General features: G+C 39.4%; 1 protein-coding gene across 2 annotated transcripts; it reads left to right on the top strand.

Annotated features, from left to right (window-relative positions):
- Positions 1 to 4,228: 4,228 nt before the first annotated feature.
- On the top strand, positions 4,229 to 10,843 carry LOC115254978 (ectonucleoside triphosphate diphosphohydrolase 5). 2 transcript variants are annotated; one of them, XM_029852669.2, is made up of 4 exons: positions 4,229 to 4,434; positions 6,900 to 8,007; positions 10,324 to 10,487; positions 10,561 to 10,843. In XM_029852669.2, exons 1-4 carry the CDS (start codon positions 4,399 to 4,401, stop codon positions 10,648 to 10,650), a joined length of 1,398 nt encoding a protein of 465 aa, XP_029708529.1. In that variant the 5' UTR covers positions 4,229 to 4,398; the 3' UTR covers positions 10,651 to 10,843. The 2 variants fall into 2 exon arrangements, with proteins under 2 accessions (XP_029708529.1, XP_029708530.1); XM_029852670.2 differs by lacking the exon at positions 4,229 to 4,434 and adding an exon at positions 4,561 to 5,051.
- Positions 10,844 to 16,019: the final 5,176 nt, after the last annotated feature.

Genomic DNA, 16,019 nt, shown 5'->3' on the forward strand with positions numbered 1-16,019 from the left:
GCTCAATCTGGGTCGCTTTGACATCAATCTGGGTAGCTGAGGGTTAGCGTGTGGATAACGCCACGGGGGAGTCGTCACCTGCAAAATTGTTACATCGAGCCGAGGGAAACAACACCTGCAAACGAATGCTTCGGATTGAGCATTATAGAGGGTGCTAGCATAGACTAATTTTAAGACCTCGATGTACCAAAGAAAACGATCAAATTTTCGGTGACCAGTCCGGTACCCAATAAATATTCATAACCGTGTATTTTTTTCCGTGTAAATTGCCTTTTGTGTAAATTTTATTTAACGTGTTACACTGATCTGACAGCTCTGACAGTAAGGGACTACACATAAATTACGTAAAGTGAGTACCGAGGATTGTTCACAATCTGCGAACTTGACTGCGGAAAAAATTGCGACCATGACGCCGCTGGTGCTAGTGAGATGCCAAACGATGTTTTTGAAGCAATTTTCTTCTAAGTAGTATGTCTGTTTGTCTGTGTCACAACTTTATGATACCGTTTTATTCGGGTATTCCTTGAGCGATTCCTTGCCTGAATTTTCCACGCATCGAGATAGGCCAAGAAATTTCTCGCGATCAGCGTACCACAGACAAACAGACATACTACTCAAATCGGAATCATCGCACGATTTAACGGTCATTTTGAAAATATGGTGTGGTTCGGACTGTGCTCGCATGTGTCATGGTGGCGCTGCTGTGCCTCAATTTTGCAGAGAAATGAACGCGACGCCGATCAATGTTTACATAAAATGACTCAATCATGAACCTTCATTCATGTTTTATGAATCGATGACGCCTCGGGGGAGTCGTCACCTGCAAAATTGTTACATCGAGCCGAGGGAAACAACACCTGCAAATGAATGCTTCGGATTGAGCATTATAGAGGGTGCTAGTGAGATGCCAAACGATGTTTTTGAAGCAATTTTCTTCTAAGTAGTATGTCTGTTTGTCTGTGAGCGTACTACCCATATGATTTGAATCGAAAAATATTCGAAGTGTTACGTCTGTTTGTCTGTGCTCTCTTCTTCAGATTAAAGTGACAAGATGTAAGTATGGTTGAATTTTTTTAATCATAAATCGCTAGGTTGCGATGTAATCACAGACAAACAGACATACTACTTAGAAGAAATTTGCTTCAAAAACATCGTTTGGCATCTCACTAGCACCCTCTATAATGCTCAATCCGAAGCATTCATTTGCAGGTGTTGTTTCCCTCGGCTCGATGTAACAATTTTGCAGGTGACGACTCCCCCGAGGCGTCATCCATTCATAAAACATGAATGAAGGTTCATGATTGAGTCATTTTATGTAAACATTGATCGGCGTCGCGTTCATTTCTCTGCAAAATTGAGGCACAGCAGCGCCACCATGACACATGCGAGCACAGTCCGAACCACACCATATTTTCAAAATGACCGTTAAATCGTGCGATGATTCCGATTTGAGTAGTATGTCTGTTTGTCTGTGATAATAGTTAATGAGCCATTTTACGAAGTGACAACAATGGTGATGATGATATTGGTTTTTTACGGGTTATTGGACACTACCTCCTGTCAAAATTCATTCATAAAATCGGCTCGTAAAATGGACTATAAACTCGAAAATAAAATAATGAGCAGGTCTTGTTTGACATTCGAGGTCAACCTTGACGTAACGAAAGTGAAACGGCGGGTTGCAAAAGACATCACATACGCTCACTTTTGACAACTAATAACGTTCCTGTTTGACATACACGTTAAACAAAATTTACCCAAACTTGAGTGCTAAACAAGGAGTGTTGCAAAAATTCTTAAAATTTTTGAAAATATATTTTATGGGCTTTACCTAATAGAAATAACCTAACATCACAGACAAACAGACATACTACTCAAATCGAAATCATCGCACGATTTAACGGTCATTTTGAAAATAAAGTGTGGTTCGGACTGTGCTCGCATGTGTCATGGTGGCGCTGCTGTGTCTCAATTTTGCAGAGAAATGAACGCGACGCCGATCAATGTTTACATAAAATGACTCAATCATGAACCTTCATTCATGTTTTATGAATGGATAACGCCACGGGGGAGTCGTCACCTGCAAAATTGTTACATCGAGCCGAGGGAAACAACACCTGCAAACGAATGCTTCGGATTGAGCATTATAGAGGGTGCTAGTGAGATGCCAAACGATGTTTTTGAAGCAATTTTCTTCTAAGTAGTATGTCTGTTTGTCTGTGCTAACATGGCGCACGATTTTGACGTTTGGCGGTGCGATAACTGCAAATTTGTTGCATTTACCGGACTTAAAAAGCAGTTAAAAAGCATTGCAGTTAAACCGTTTGCACCAACCGAACGTCTACTGTACTTATAGAAAACTAGCTGAAAATCAGATTTTAGCCAAGTGAGGACGTTACGACAAGAAAAAGATGAACAATGAGTTTTCTAATGTTTTCCAATTAATTAAAGGAATCTAGTAAATAGTAAACTACCATTCACGCTAACCCTCAGCTACCCAGATTGATGTCAAAGCGACCCAGATTGAGCAAAACTGCAGTTACTCTAATCTGGGTAAAGGCACCTTTACTCAAATCTGGGTTACCGATGTTGGTGGCAAAATCTGGGTAACCGGTACCCAGCTCCTCCGGGACCTTAATTTTGTTAATTTATTTCCAATTTAGATTTTTAATAGAAAGCTCCCAAGTCCCATGTGCTTTTCACTTACCTGATGCAGGAAAACAGTTCCCTGGAAGAATCTCACTGTTTCCCCGTCATTGATCCTCATATTTTGCGTGGAAACATCCATAATTGTCAGCGTTCGCCTGACCGCTGTCATATTCTCAAGCCGGAAAATGACAAAGTGCCGATTACCCAGATCTTTACCCAGATCCAACCAATCTGGGTTTTCGGGTTACCCGGATTTTGACAACTGCTAACAACATGAAAATCCGGGTAGAATCGACCCAGGCGATGGGTAGTTTCAGGTTAGCGTGTTGATAACAATACAAATACAATTAGTTTAATGGGGTCAATTGAACCGATGGTAAAATAAACATGCAATAATATTTGTTGTTATGTAAACAGTTTTCGCCTTTGAAAAACCAAAGAATTCGTATTTCTCGGTAACATTTTTCTCCAGCTATTACAGATACTAATGACCACATGAATTGTGAACGATTTATGGTATGGATCATTCGACCTGAGGTCTGACTTGTGATATTTGGCAGTTACTTGAAAAGATTGATAATAGATCTTATCAACAGCTGCCAAGCAATACATCCCAGACAGACATCAGAGCACAGACAAAGTCTGTGTTTGTCTGTGATCAGAGTGTTTGATTCTTATCATAAAATGTGCATATCATTCTGGCGGCCGTTAGTGCTCGTAAATGCTGGATATAAATGTTAGCGGGAAATATAAATTCTATGGATTTTCAAAAGCGAAAACTGCTTACAAATTACAACAAATATTATTGTATTTTTATTGTAACAACGATTCATTTGACGCCATTCAATTAATTGTATTTATATTGTAAGAACAATGAAAAAACATTAGGATATATTGTTGTCTTTTGAAAATTGCTCTAAAAATGTCTCATAAAAACACAATACATACGCGAAAAAGTGTATGAAAATTTTCTCAAAATTTTATGGAACGACCACCATTTTTTATTGTAAAAGTGCCATTTACCATTCGCCGAATGGTATAGAACAATAGGGGTGATGGTGAGTGTGCCGTGTAAATTACAATACGTTTAATGGTAAATATTTCTCGAAAAAATGGTGTTGTAACAATAAAATTTATCGTATTTTTATGATATTTTTTATCAGGGTAATAGTTATATGTATTTGAATTTTGTCAATAAATAATGGAAAAGCCATTTTCTAGCTAAATTCTAGCAGACCGTAGAGCAAGCTAGTAGTTAGGAAGCATTTGTTTAAAATCTTATAGCGTTTTTGACGCTTTCAGCTGTAAAAATTAAGGAACAGTAAAAAAAATAGGCAGTTTAAATTTGTTTGTATTAACTTAGCACCAAAGCGTTTCAACCTCCCTTGAACCACTGTGCCTCGCTCACGCCGTGCAAAAGCTCTGCAAAAATTACGAAAGCTTCGCTTTTATTTAGTTCTAAGTTCATTCAAGTTCATTCATTCGCGGAATTTCGCACCGCAAAATCTACCGACGTCGTGTCGACGGCACCGACCGAGACGTTGTTGCTTTGCTGCTTCACCGTCTGGCTTGCCGCTGTCAGTTTTGTTGTGGTATCGTTGCCGTGAGGATCGTGGATGGCCGGTTCGGGAACTTGGCAAATCTAGCGGATCATAGTTTTTTTCTTTTATTTTGCCCTTCATATGGTAGCAATTTGTTTAAACGTTAATTTGTGCATTGTAATTCCATAAAGTTTTAGACATAGCGAGAATGCCGTCGCAGAATCAGAACTTGCGAAATCGGAAGGTGAGTCGAGTGCTCTTTTGTGCGAGCACCTTTTTAGTTTTTTTTAGTACAAAATTGTTCATTACTCAACGTTGGATGGATGCCGTCGGTGGGTGAACGCTGCAGCAAGGGGTGGTAGGTGGTGCGTCGTACTGGTGGTCAGTGAAATGTCAAAGTTTGTTTTGGGTGGTAGCGGAGGAAATGTGGGAAAATGTGCTTGTTGGGAGTGTAATTAGCAGACGAAAATAGTCGAAATTTTCGCATAAAGAGTCCGCCAATATTTGTGCTAGATCAACAAGTTAAAACTTCAATCAAAAGTGCGCATTGTCTTGTGATAATTGTGGGTTGCAAAGTAGTGAAGGACAGCGCGTCGTTGGCATCAGGTTGCTCTTATCAGTCTTTTCGGAAGAGATACAACGTCGAGGAGGAGCAAAAATTGCTTATCACCTTTGCTGGGGCATGACAATGTGTTTGGATAAGTCTTGCCATCTTTTGTTGCTTGTTGATTATATGGGGCAAAGAAAGGCATTTTTGCACGTTTAATTAAGGGCCAAGTTGTGACCCAAGCAGCCTTTTAGAGTGCTGATTACTGCCAGTCTGTTTCAATCTCCAAAAAGATGCGTCATGAGTATCATCTGGTATGTATGCGTTTGTTATATTACTGTTTCAATCTATTATTTTGGAGATATTCATATTACAACACGATTACCCATATGACGTTTTGTTAGAAGACATACATTTACCTACATTTACAAGTAAATACTAGGGACCATACTGTTGCCTACCCACTAGTTCTAGATCAGTATTGTACATAAAGTTAGTGAAAACTACGAGTAACATGTCTGTTATTATTTTTATTATGCTCCCAAGTATTACTGAATTTTATGTACTAGAGGAACCAAAGTACATTCACTACCATATAGGGTATTGGTTCCCTTCTTAAGCATGTGGCTCCCATTTTCATCCTACGAAAAACAAAGGATTGAAGCGCTGTTTGTTTTGTTTCATATTTTTGTATTTTTTGTTAGAAGTGAGCACCCATAAAAACAAAAAGAACGGAATCAATCGGTGCCGTAATTGCTTGTTTTCGAATAGGATGAATATGGGAGCATGAGATTAATGATGGCACACATACAGAGAGTTGCGAAAAAGTACCTATTTGAGCTAGCGGTGAAGACGTCATCTAATGATCGTTAGGTAGTTCAAATATAATTTTGTACTCCCAAGTATTTTGTTGGCAGTGACCTTGGAGGTGAACACCCGGCGAGTTCTAAAATCCTATTGCAATTTGCATGTCTATTCCCCACTTTTACACACTTCCACATTCGTGAAGATCAGTAAACGGACCGCGTTCCTCGTTACAGCTACCCTGCCTACATATAGATAGATACATCGTCGTCAGCTAATTTATCAGTGGCGAGGTGATACACGACGCTTGTATGCTGATAAAAGACATGATTGAGTAGGATGGCAATAAATAAATGCCGAGTCATTTGAAGACTGGGATGATGACTTGCGCGAATTTCAAGGGCGTAATATTGGGCATATACAGAAAAACCTTTCGAACAAATGAAGCAATGGCATTATGACTGATCTTATAAGATCAGTCTTTTAGCATTTGCTTGAAATTTAAGCAATTCGAACAAGCATGGTTTTCTGTGCTTGTTTGACATGATTTTTCACTATGATTATCACAGAATGATGAAGGAGTTGAAATAAAAGCCAGTGGTTGCGAAATACATCAATCATTCAAACCCTTCACAAAACATTAATGACGGTGTGGTTTCATCATAACTTCTTTTGCTCTACTGACGCAATAATTTCGTCAGCATGTAGGCAGGGAATGAATATGCGACACATTGGGATCGAATCCCACCCCGACAAACTCACAAAATGTGAGTGCTTCCTTCGGAAGGGAAGTAAAACGTGGGTCCCAAGATGAACTAGCCTAGCGCTAAAAATCTCGTTAATAAATATTAATAAAAAAAATGGATTTGGAATGTTTAATAGGAGTTTGACTAGTTTACATAAGGTTTGTTTAATTAGCAGCTCTGCAAGTTTTAACGTATGTTGAATCTTGAGATTAGGCTGCTGAAGTGAGTTTGGAGTAGAAGAGCCAGACTATTGCAAGGTGATTAAAAGACACACGGACATCTCGTTCCCCGCAAAACGGCATACAAAGCTCAAAAAGCAAATCCAGCTGAAAAGCATTACAAATATTATGTTATAAAAATGAAAAAAAAAACAAGCTGGAAGGAGAAATGAGAACAACTTTGACATTTTTAATTCAGAAGTGTTTTTGTTGAAGGTTTAAGAAGCTATATGACTTAAGAAACTATCGCCAAACGCCAAACGTCTTAATGCCCAGTGATCTTATGCCAAACGGCCGTATGCCAATGACTATGCCAAATGACGCAAATCCTAGAAACACCATCTTTAAATCTTTCAGTAACATTATAATCTTTCAACTCTTGCCATCTTTTCAGCTCCAGCAGCAGGATGCCAACGAACGCAGTCAAGCGCCGGCTGGATCTCGCCGCAAATCTAATTCCAAAGTCGTGGCCAACAACCTACGGTTTTCCTTTTTCTGCCTGGTGGTGAGCGCCTCGCTGCTGATATTCCTGTTCCTGGCCTACACTGACTCATTCCATCCGATCGTCGACACCATTGCCGGGAAGCTGGGCTACCATGAGAAAACTTACGCCGTTGTGATCGATGCCGGTTCCACCGGGAGCCGAGTGCTGGCGTTCGAATTCCACCGCGGCTACCTGGACGGACGATTGGTCCTGGACTACGAATTGTACAAACACTCTAAGCCGGGATTATCAGCGTTCGCCGATAAACCACAGGAAGGAGCGGCTACCATCGACAAGCTACTGCAGGAGGCCAGAAATGTCATACCCAAGGAGAAGATGGCTACCACACCGCTAGTTTTGAAAGCCACGGCTGGACTCAGGCTACTAAAACCCGAACAAGCCGAAGGATTGCTGCAAGCTTGCAGAGATTTGTTCGAAAAATCGGGATTCTTAGTGAACGATCAGTCGGTGGAAATTATGGATGGTACTGACGAGGGCATTTTCTCGTGGTTTACAATCAATTTCTTGCTGGGAAAACTCAATGGCCGCAATACGGTCGCAGCTTTGGATCTTGGTGGCGGAAGCACTCAAGTCACCTTCGCACCGAAAGACATCTCACAGACTCCTCTGTACAAAAATTTCATGCACAAAGTTCCTACCGTCAATTCGCATGTGGACGTTTTCACGACCAGCTATCTCGGAGCTGGTCTGATGGCCGTCCGACATGCCGTGTTCACGAACGGTGCTCAAGAAGGCCAGACGAAGCTGACCAGCGAATGCGTCAATTCCATTGTGAAGGACAAGCTGTTCCGATACGGTACGGAGCAGTTCTACATCAGCGGGAAGGAGAACCCCAAGGCGACGGCCGAAAACCCGGAGGTCGATTACGAACAGTGCGCCGCGATCGTGCGCAAGAAGTTGCTACCCACGTTGAGCCCGAAACCGGTGACGTTGAAGCAGCACGAGATCTCTGCGTTCAGCTATTTCTTCGACCGGGCCATTGAGACTGGATTAGTAGGTGAGTCCTCAATCGATCATAAATTGGTGCAAGTTTGTTATACTCAAGTGGTCATGCAATATCCGGAACCATTCCGAGGATATTCCGGATTGTGCTGACTTCAAAAAAATCGGATGAAAATTATCGAAATGCCAGCATTTTGAAAATGAGTTGTCGGGGGTAGGGTACGTGAAGATAAATACTGCTTCGTTGGTCGGCTTGTTCGCTAGAGCATTTCTGATAGGTAGCAGGGACAGTTGATTACTATACAGTCATAGTTGTGTTGCACGTTAGACATTCTTTCTTTTTCTTTTATCAAATTCAAGATAAAACTGAATTAACAATATTTTTCCACAATACACTATTCGTGGCTGTTAACAACCAACCTCGGCAACGCCCAATGATCGCCAGATCTTTTTCCACTTGATCCGCCCACCTTGCACGCTGCCCTCCAGGTCTTCTAGAACCGTCCGGATCTTTTGCGTACACTGAGAAAACTGATCTTATGAAGGGCATAATTTTGTCTTATGAAATTTCGACATAAGAATTTTTTTTGATTTCCATAAGAAATTCTTATGATATCGTTTTCATAAGACATCTTATGAAATATTTTTGCGCAATATAAAACAAAATCGCAACCTGGAATCGAACCAGGGACGTCGAGATCGGAGAACGCGTGCTTTACTCACGCGCCCATCGACGCTTCGAAAGTTGGAACGGTTGGAGTGCAATAAAAAGTTTGACTTTCGGGATCAACGTTTCATAAGAACATTCTTATGAGATTTTTCATAAGACCGCTGTAATGAATTTCTTAAGAAATTTTTGCCTCAGTGTACACTAGTTTTGCAGGGTTTTTTTTATTCTTCAACACTTATCCTAATTTACAGCTGGTGATGCCGTATAACTATTATTTAACAATTGTGAAAAGGCTGAAAAAGCGCCTTCTCGAGATGTTATTCAGTTAGTGGTTACATAGGAGCCGAGAAAAGAGCTATGACTTGGTGGTATAGAATCTGCTCGCACAGCATATACATGTGGATTAAGTACGCCAGATTTATTGGTATAGGGCTTGCATAGAAGCTTTCGTCCATATGTACAACACAGTAACTCAGCGTCAAGCCGTATTGAGGACGCTTTGTTGACGTTTACATTCACAATAAAATCACACAAAGCTGGTTCTGTGTTGACGAGCTGATGATTATGACATTTGCTGGCTAACAATTCGGTGACATATGAGCGCATGGCAGTAGTCTCCTTCGCGAAACCGTTTCAGGATGGACAGGTCAACTTGGAGCTCAGTAGCGTCCTTCTAGAGCTTCAAACCAGTGGACCAGATCAACCGAAGGAGTTTCAGATGGTCGAGATTGATGCGGGCTCTGTTCGCTTCCCTAAGGAGAAAGACCTCCTGATTACTGATCGGTTAGCCAATGCAATGGTTCTGCAGCATAATTTTTTGTGACTCGATAGCGGAAAGAAAACACTGAAAAATCTATACAGGCCGCATCTGCTGGGGTGAATGGGAGTTGTCCGGCGATTATCCGAATAGCTTGGTTGTATGTAGGGGTTAAGCGATCGATGAGGGAGTTTTCTGCTAGTCCAAATATTTCAATTGCGTCTGGGGGGGAGGGGTCAGTAAAGTGTGACAACCCATGTGTAATTCTCGCTGAGACCGGCCCACTGTTTACACCTTGTCTTCAAAAATGTTTAAGGTGAAAATTTTCTGAAAGTCTTAGCTAAAAAAGTAAGGAAAATGCATTTGGTTACTCAAATTGATGGACCCCCCGTTAGTTAGAGCCACAACAATTTTTGCAGATCCCTCGATATAGATCAAACGGAGGCTCATTTAAACCGTTATAACTCGAAAATTTCTCCAAAAACCACCTCAAAATGAATTGTTGTTGAAAAGAGGAAAGATATAGATCTAATATTTACAATAATAAAATGTTGGGTCGGCCATATTGATTTGACCGCCATCTTAGATTTTTATACCAAAACTTTTTTTTTCACCTGGATGGCAACCACCGATTTTAAAATTTTTTGCATGAATTGAAAGCTGAGACGACATTTATACATAACATAACATATCAAACAATTAGAGATGTCTTTTTTTCCATTCAAAAGTTGTCTGCTGTTTTGAGAGTAACCCCCATACAAAAATTTCAGAGGTCTCATACAACAAGTGTGTAAACTTAATCTATGGACGCTCCCTTGTTGAGCAGAGGAAAAAGTAGATATGTGAAAGATACTTTGCGGAATGAAAATGTGTGTTTAGGATTTTACTAACGTATATATGAACAATTCTTTATACATTCGTCATTTTTTCTCACTTTTCCACAGATCCCTTCCAGGGCGGCGAGACGACGGTGGGCCAGTTTATTACCCGCTCTCGTGAGGTATGTGCCGATGCCAACACCGATCAACCATTTATGTGCGTTGATCTTACTTTCATTGCCGTATTACTGGAGGAAGGATACGGTCTCAAGCCGAAAACTCCACTCAAGGTAAGTACCGTTTCGATTAAAAATCTATCTAAATCTAACCCATTTTCCCTCGGGAAATTTCTGTTCATTTCAGTTGTACAAGAAAATTGACGGACACGAGATCTCGTGGGCACTGGGTTGTGCGTACAGCATTCTGACCAGCAACAAAAGTTCCCAACTGTAGTGTAGGAAAAAAAACTATATAAACCGCGTGCATCGAGCAACAACGATACAATCAACAAAACCACCTAACAAACCGGAACCGAAACAAATCTAATGGGTAAAAGGGTTTTATTTCGAGGACATTTCAAAGAATAAGTTTGTCTTTGGTTGTTGTTCTAGGGGACATTTGACTAGGGCAACTGAAGGGAGAAACATATATGAAACAACCATAGGCGCCAACTTAGGGGGGGCAAGCATGGTTTTGCCCCCCCCAATATTTGGCAATTTTTCGATTTTCCCATACAAAAAATCAGAAAAACCAGGCTTTGCCCCCCCAATAATTTGACCAAGTTGGCGCGTCTGGAAACAACTATTTTGAATCCATAGAGCAATCATTTTTGATAGATCCAATTTTAAGGCAGTTGATTTTACTTATACAAGAAGGAACTTTATCTGATTTATATTACTTTATACCACCAACGTGTATATTGAACAGATGAAATAGCGAAAAACGATAGATAATGATATACCTTCATGTGCCTTAACAAACAGAAAGGGATAAACCATATTTTGATTTCATTACACTCTCATAGTAAAATTAATAAGCCTTTATCGCAAAATCTGTTGTCAGTTAGTGTGAGTAGAATTGTCACACCAAAATGGTAGCTTTTAGATGGATGGTTTGCACCTGTCATATACTGCCCCCGCTGGTATAACAGTCCCATGTTTGCTGGGTTTCCTATTTATATGGGACTGTTATTCGAGTGGGGGCAGTATAGATGAATAGTGTTACGTAGTTTTCCATTAGAAACCCTTACCCAAAAAAATACATTCCCCTCAGAGAATAAAAAGTCCTACTTAGCTGAAGTTATTCAAATCGATGTCACACACACTCACTAGTCTTGATGCACTGCTTCTAGTAATAACATGTGTAGAAACTTGGACATTGTTGGGCACAATGATTAATCGTGAGTTTTATGTAAAGATTATGATTTTTCATTTTTTTTTTTTGCAGCACAAGAAGTTTTGTATATGTAGCCTTCGTACGACGAGTAAAATTTTTGATTTCGGTTTTATAAAATTTCCCGATAACTCTAAGTGAGAAGAATTGCTCATTTGTATTACAATAAACATAACAATTATGTATAACTATAAATAGAATACAAAAAAAATCAGCACTGATTTGTAGCTTTACATGTAAAAATCACGATTGTTCAAGTTCTCAGCAGCTCTGTGCAGCATTATTACCATCAAATGGAAGCCCTTCGATGAAAGAATGGATCCAGGAGGATGAAGTTGTCCATGTCCACTCACTCAGCAAGGTCTGTTTGATAGCAAAAAATTTCATATGTGATATATTCAAGAGCGCTAGAAGCGCACCATCGAAAATAAAACTCACTGGAAATGTGTCGTCGTAGATGTATGTAGTATTTATCATATTAGCAACAGAAAAGGCACCGAGAGAACTGTTGTGAATTTTCTCTTTCAATCAAGCACCGAAACAAGAACGATTGTTTTATGTGAAGATGTCAAATAAACCTCAGGTCGTATGAGAAACGAAAAGCTACTTTTTCCAATTGATTTAATCGATGACATTTACATTATAACTTGATATTTTTTTTTCATTCCATGAGCTGTTGCTACCGTGTCACCTTTCGTTTTGGTCTGTTGGGATTTATAAGATAATGATTTATTTATTGGCTAGTTCAATGTTCCTTATGCTAATTGTCTTGTTTAACGATTTGTTTATATAGGGGAACTTACGTATTTTCGGCAGTTTTGTTCTCTTCGTCATGGGGGGTTTTTTGAAACCTGTTGATCTCAAAATTTGCCTCAAATCCTTTACAACCAAGCTGAGTTATGTGCCCAAGTTTCAGACAATGTGGCCCACAAAAACCCCTCTTGACGAAGAGAACAAACCTGCCGATAATACCCTTTGTCACCCTATTGCTATTTTCTGTAGCTTAATCGAAAGAGTACACTTTTCTGAACATAACATTATTTTATTGCACTACTATACTGCCGTATATCTGTCCCATTTGCATAGGAAATCCAGCAAAGATGGGACTGATATGCGATTCACGGCAGTATATCCGTGTTTACTTTTACTTTACTGGTAAATTCATTAGTAACTCCTAGTTAAATGCGGTACCAGTTTGGCAGGGGGTTCTATTTTAAGTACTATTCGCTTGAAACACTTTCCTTTTTATTCCAATTAACTTGATTTTTTGTATACTACAGGGAGTTAAAGTAGTGTGAAAAAGTTTAAATCAATTGGTGTAAAATTGTTTGTGTTATGCGCATAGCTCCCAAAATAGGATCTCCTGCTCAAAAGGTTCACCTTAACCCTTTCCTTCCCACGACTTTGAACGACTATGTCTATGCCAAGAAAGTGTTTCAGAAAAAAGAGCTTGAACAAAAATTATTACAAATTGGTCAAATTTTTAGATATCAACGAAAAAGTATTCAGTTGTAAATCAATAGTTTTTTTTTATTATTTTTCAATAGTTCCACTATTGTAAAAAGTAGTTGGCAGTTGCCTTTATCATGAGATTACAATCATATTCTAAAAACTATTGCATCATATTAATCTAATTCGGTTTGTCTCGAATTCGTCGAAAATCGATGGTGCTCTAAAGCAACCATGGCATTAAGGGCCAGAATCGCAATCTAGCGGAACAAAATAAATTACTCCAAGACGAAGCATTTACGACACATGGTGTCTTCGACAAAGTTGTTTGACATCAGCAGGGGCATCTATTTCTAAGAAGGGGCATTTATTTCGTCCGCATAGGTGACGCCACCATCTAACTTCTTCGTTTTACGTCCTAGAGACTTGGCGTCTTTGGTAAAGTTCGGTATAATAGTAAGGACAAACCTACATAATCAAAAAAAACCTGAATTAATCCACCTATGGTGAACAGAACCCTTCTTACACTTATTAAAATTATTGCTGTATTATTTGTTCGTATGTATGATTGTGTTTTTGGCCATTCTAAAAAATATTGTAGATTTGGCATCAAGTTGATTGCTTTCCATAATAGAATCATCGACCATGGGCTCAACTACCAGAAATGCCAGCCAGAATATCCTAGAATCTTGTGTGGAATGTTTGAAGAATAGCTTACATATTCTGGAATATTGTATGTCTTGTTAACTGCCAAACGAATAATACATGGGTAAGAAAATCATCGAGACACACTTTGTCAAATATTCTTTATCAGTTGACTAAATTAGATCCAAAGTACTTGGGACCCATGGTTGTGGCATAGAGAAACAGACGTCACACTCCGCTCGCTTCCCATCGATCACCTTTTTAACGGTTGATTTAAATTTTCGCTAATAGGTCGATTGATCACTCGCTGTTCTGGCGTCGTTTGTTTGACGTTTGCTCACTACTGCCACCTAGTGATTGCCCGGCCAAGCACAGTACGTTTAGCATGGACTACCCACAGTTGATCAGCAGGAGTAAATCCATTTTATTTTGTATGGTGAAAAGCATCTAAACTTGAATTACTTGAAATAGAAAGCTTTTACTGAAAAAATATTTGGTAGGCTTAATAGTAGTCACCATTGTGCACAACCACTACCAAATATTTTTTCGAATAATGTATTCCACTTCGATAAATTTGCCTTTAGATGCTATTCGCCATACAATATTATTGCGATTTACTTTTAGTGATTTTTCGCGCATAGAAGCTAGCGCCACATTGGTCGATGCGGAGAGTAGGAAAACAGCCGATGTAGTTAATTCATTGGGCGGTTATGTTTTGTTGACGATGTTTTTCAATGAAACTTGTTCGAAGAGTTGCGTCTGTTTATATATGGTTATAGATCGAAACCAAGCGACATTTATACAATCTCGGTAACTAAATGTCCAATCAAAATTAAATTCAATACAATTGTACGAGGATGTTGTAGCTTTCATTTGATGCTAAGAGAACCGTAATCGGTTGACAGACGGCTGAGAAATTTATTATGATACATTTTATCACAAATCTCTCAATAGCATAAATTTTATTACTCCTAAGTACTCCTCTAAAGATATCTCGGAAACAAAATGTCCAAACGGCATGAAATTCAATAGCACACTACTAGGATGCTGCACCTTTCATTTGCTGATGAGAGAACTCAAATCGATTGACACACGCCTGGTCAATTTATTATGAAGCATTTTTCAAAGACCTCTTAAAAAGTTGAGATGTACTACTCCAAAGTACTCCTCGAAAGATATCTCGGTTACAAAATGTCCAATCGGAATGAAATTCAAAAGCGTTCTTCTAGGATGCAGTAGCTTTCGTTTCGGGCCTTAAGAACCCGGATCGGTTGATAGACGGCTGAGAAATTTATGGTGATACACTTTGTCAAACATATCTAAAATAATTAAGTTGTACTACTCCCTAGCACTCTTTGAAAGATATCTCGGTAACCGAACGTCCAATCAAAATAAAATTCAATAGCGTTCTACTAGGATGTAGTAGCTTTCATTTGCTTCCAAGAGAACTCAAATCGGTCAACAGACGGCTGAGAACCGTGAGTGACATTTTTTTGTAACATACATACACACACACACACATACACACACACACATACACACACACGCACATACAGACATTTGCTCAATTCGTCGAGCTGAGTTGATTGGTATATGTGACTCGGCCCTGCGGGCCTCGGATCGAAAGTCGGTTTTCCAAGCGGTATTTATACCCTTCTTATGGGTGTAAGAAGGGTAAAAAGAGAGAATTTTCATATTATGTTTGATTATTTGTTGCCTGTTCCGACTTTTTGTCTTTCGGTCTTTCAAGATTTTGGTTTTCTATTCTTATAACTTAAGATATTTGGCACACATACATATTTCTTTTTGTTCAAATTATAGTTGCCCATATTTGACTATTGTTATGAAAGCAGATTTGCTGTATAGAGACTGTACGCTCTTAATATATCGGTGTTAACATTCAAAAATGCGAAACTGCTTGCCGAACCCAACCTTTATCTGTCCGACGCAATGCACAATCACTACTGGACGGAGAAAATGCATTTTTTTCCGATAGTGATTGTTGGTGTCCTGGGGAAAATGAGATACTATCTACAGCTATGGGAGAAGATATTGTGTTGAAGATCAGTTCCGTCCTTTTGAAATGTTGCTACTGATATGTGTGTGAATACTATCGCCTTGACTGAGAGTAGTATGATAATCCATACTGCCGTGAATCACATATCAGTCTCATTTTTGCTGGATTTCCTATGCAAATGGGACAAATATGCGATTCACGGCAGTATAGACATATGGAATCACAATATAATATACTTTTAATTGAATTTGTTACACCAATGAAATGTTTGTTTCCCACAGGCCCTAAGAACACCTAGCATATATTGACGTCATGACCA

This window comes from Aedes albopictus, unplaced genomic scaffold, assembly GCF_035046485.1.
Source record: "Aedes albopictus strain Foshan unplaced genomic scaffold, AalbF5 HiC_scaffold_652, whole genome shotgun sequence".
Lineage (NCBI taxonomy): Eukaryota > Metazoa > Arthropoda > Insecta > Diptera > Culicidae > Aedes > Aedes albopictus.

Excerpts from the sequence above, each read along its gene's own strand:
- LOC115254978 (XM_029852669.2), top strand. The coding sequence starts at position 4,399 with ATGCCGTCGCAGAATCAGAACTTGCGAAATCGGAAG. Across the intron at positions 8,008-10,323 it reads CATTGAGACTGGATTAGTAG|ATCCCTTCCAGGGCGGCGAG; the intron begins GTGAGTCCTCAA and ends ACTTTTCCACAG. Across the intron at positions 10,488-10,560 it reads AGCCGAAAACTCCACTCAAG|TTGTACAAGAAAATTGACGG; the intron begins GTAAGTACCGTT and ends TGTTCATTTCAG.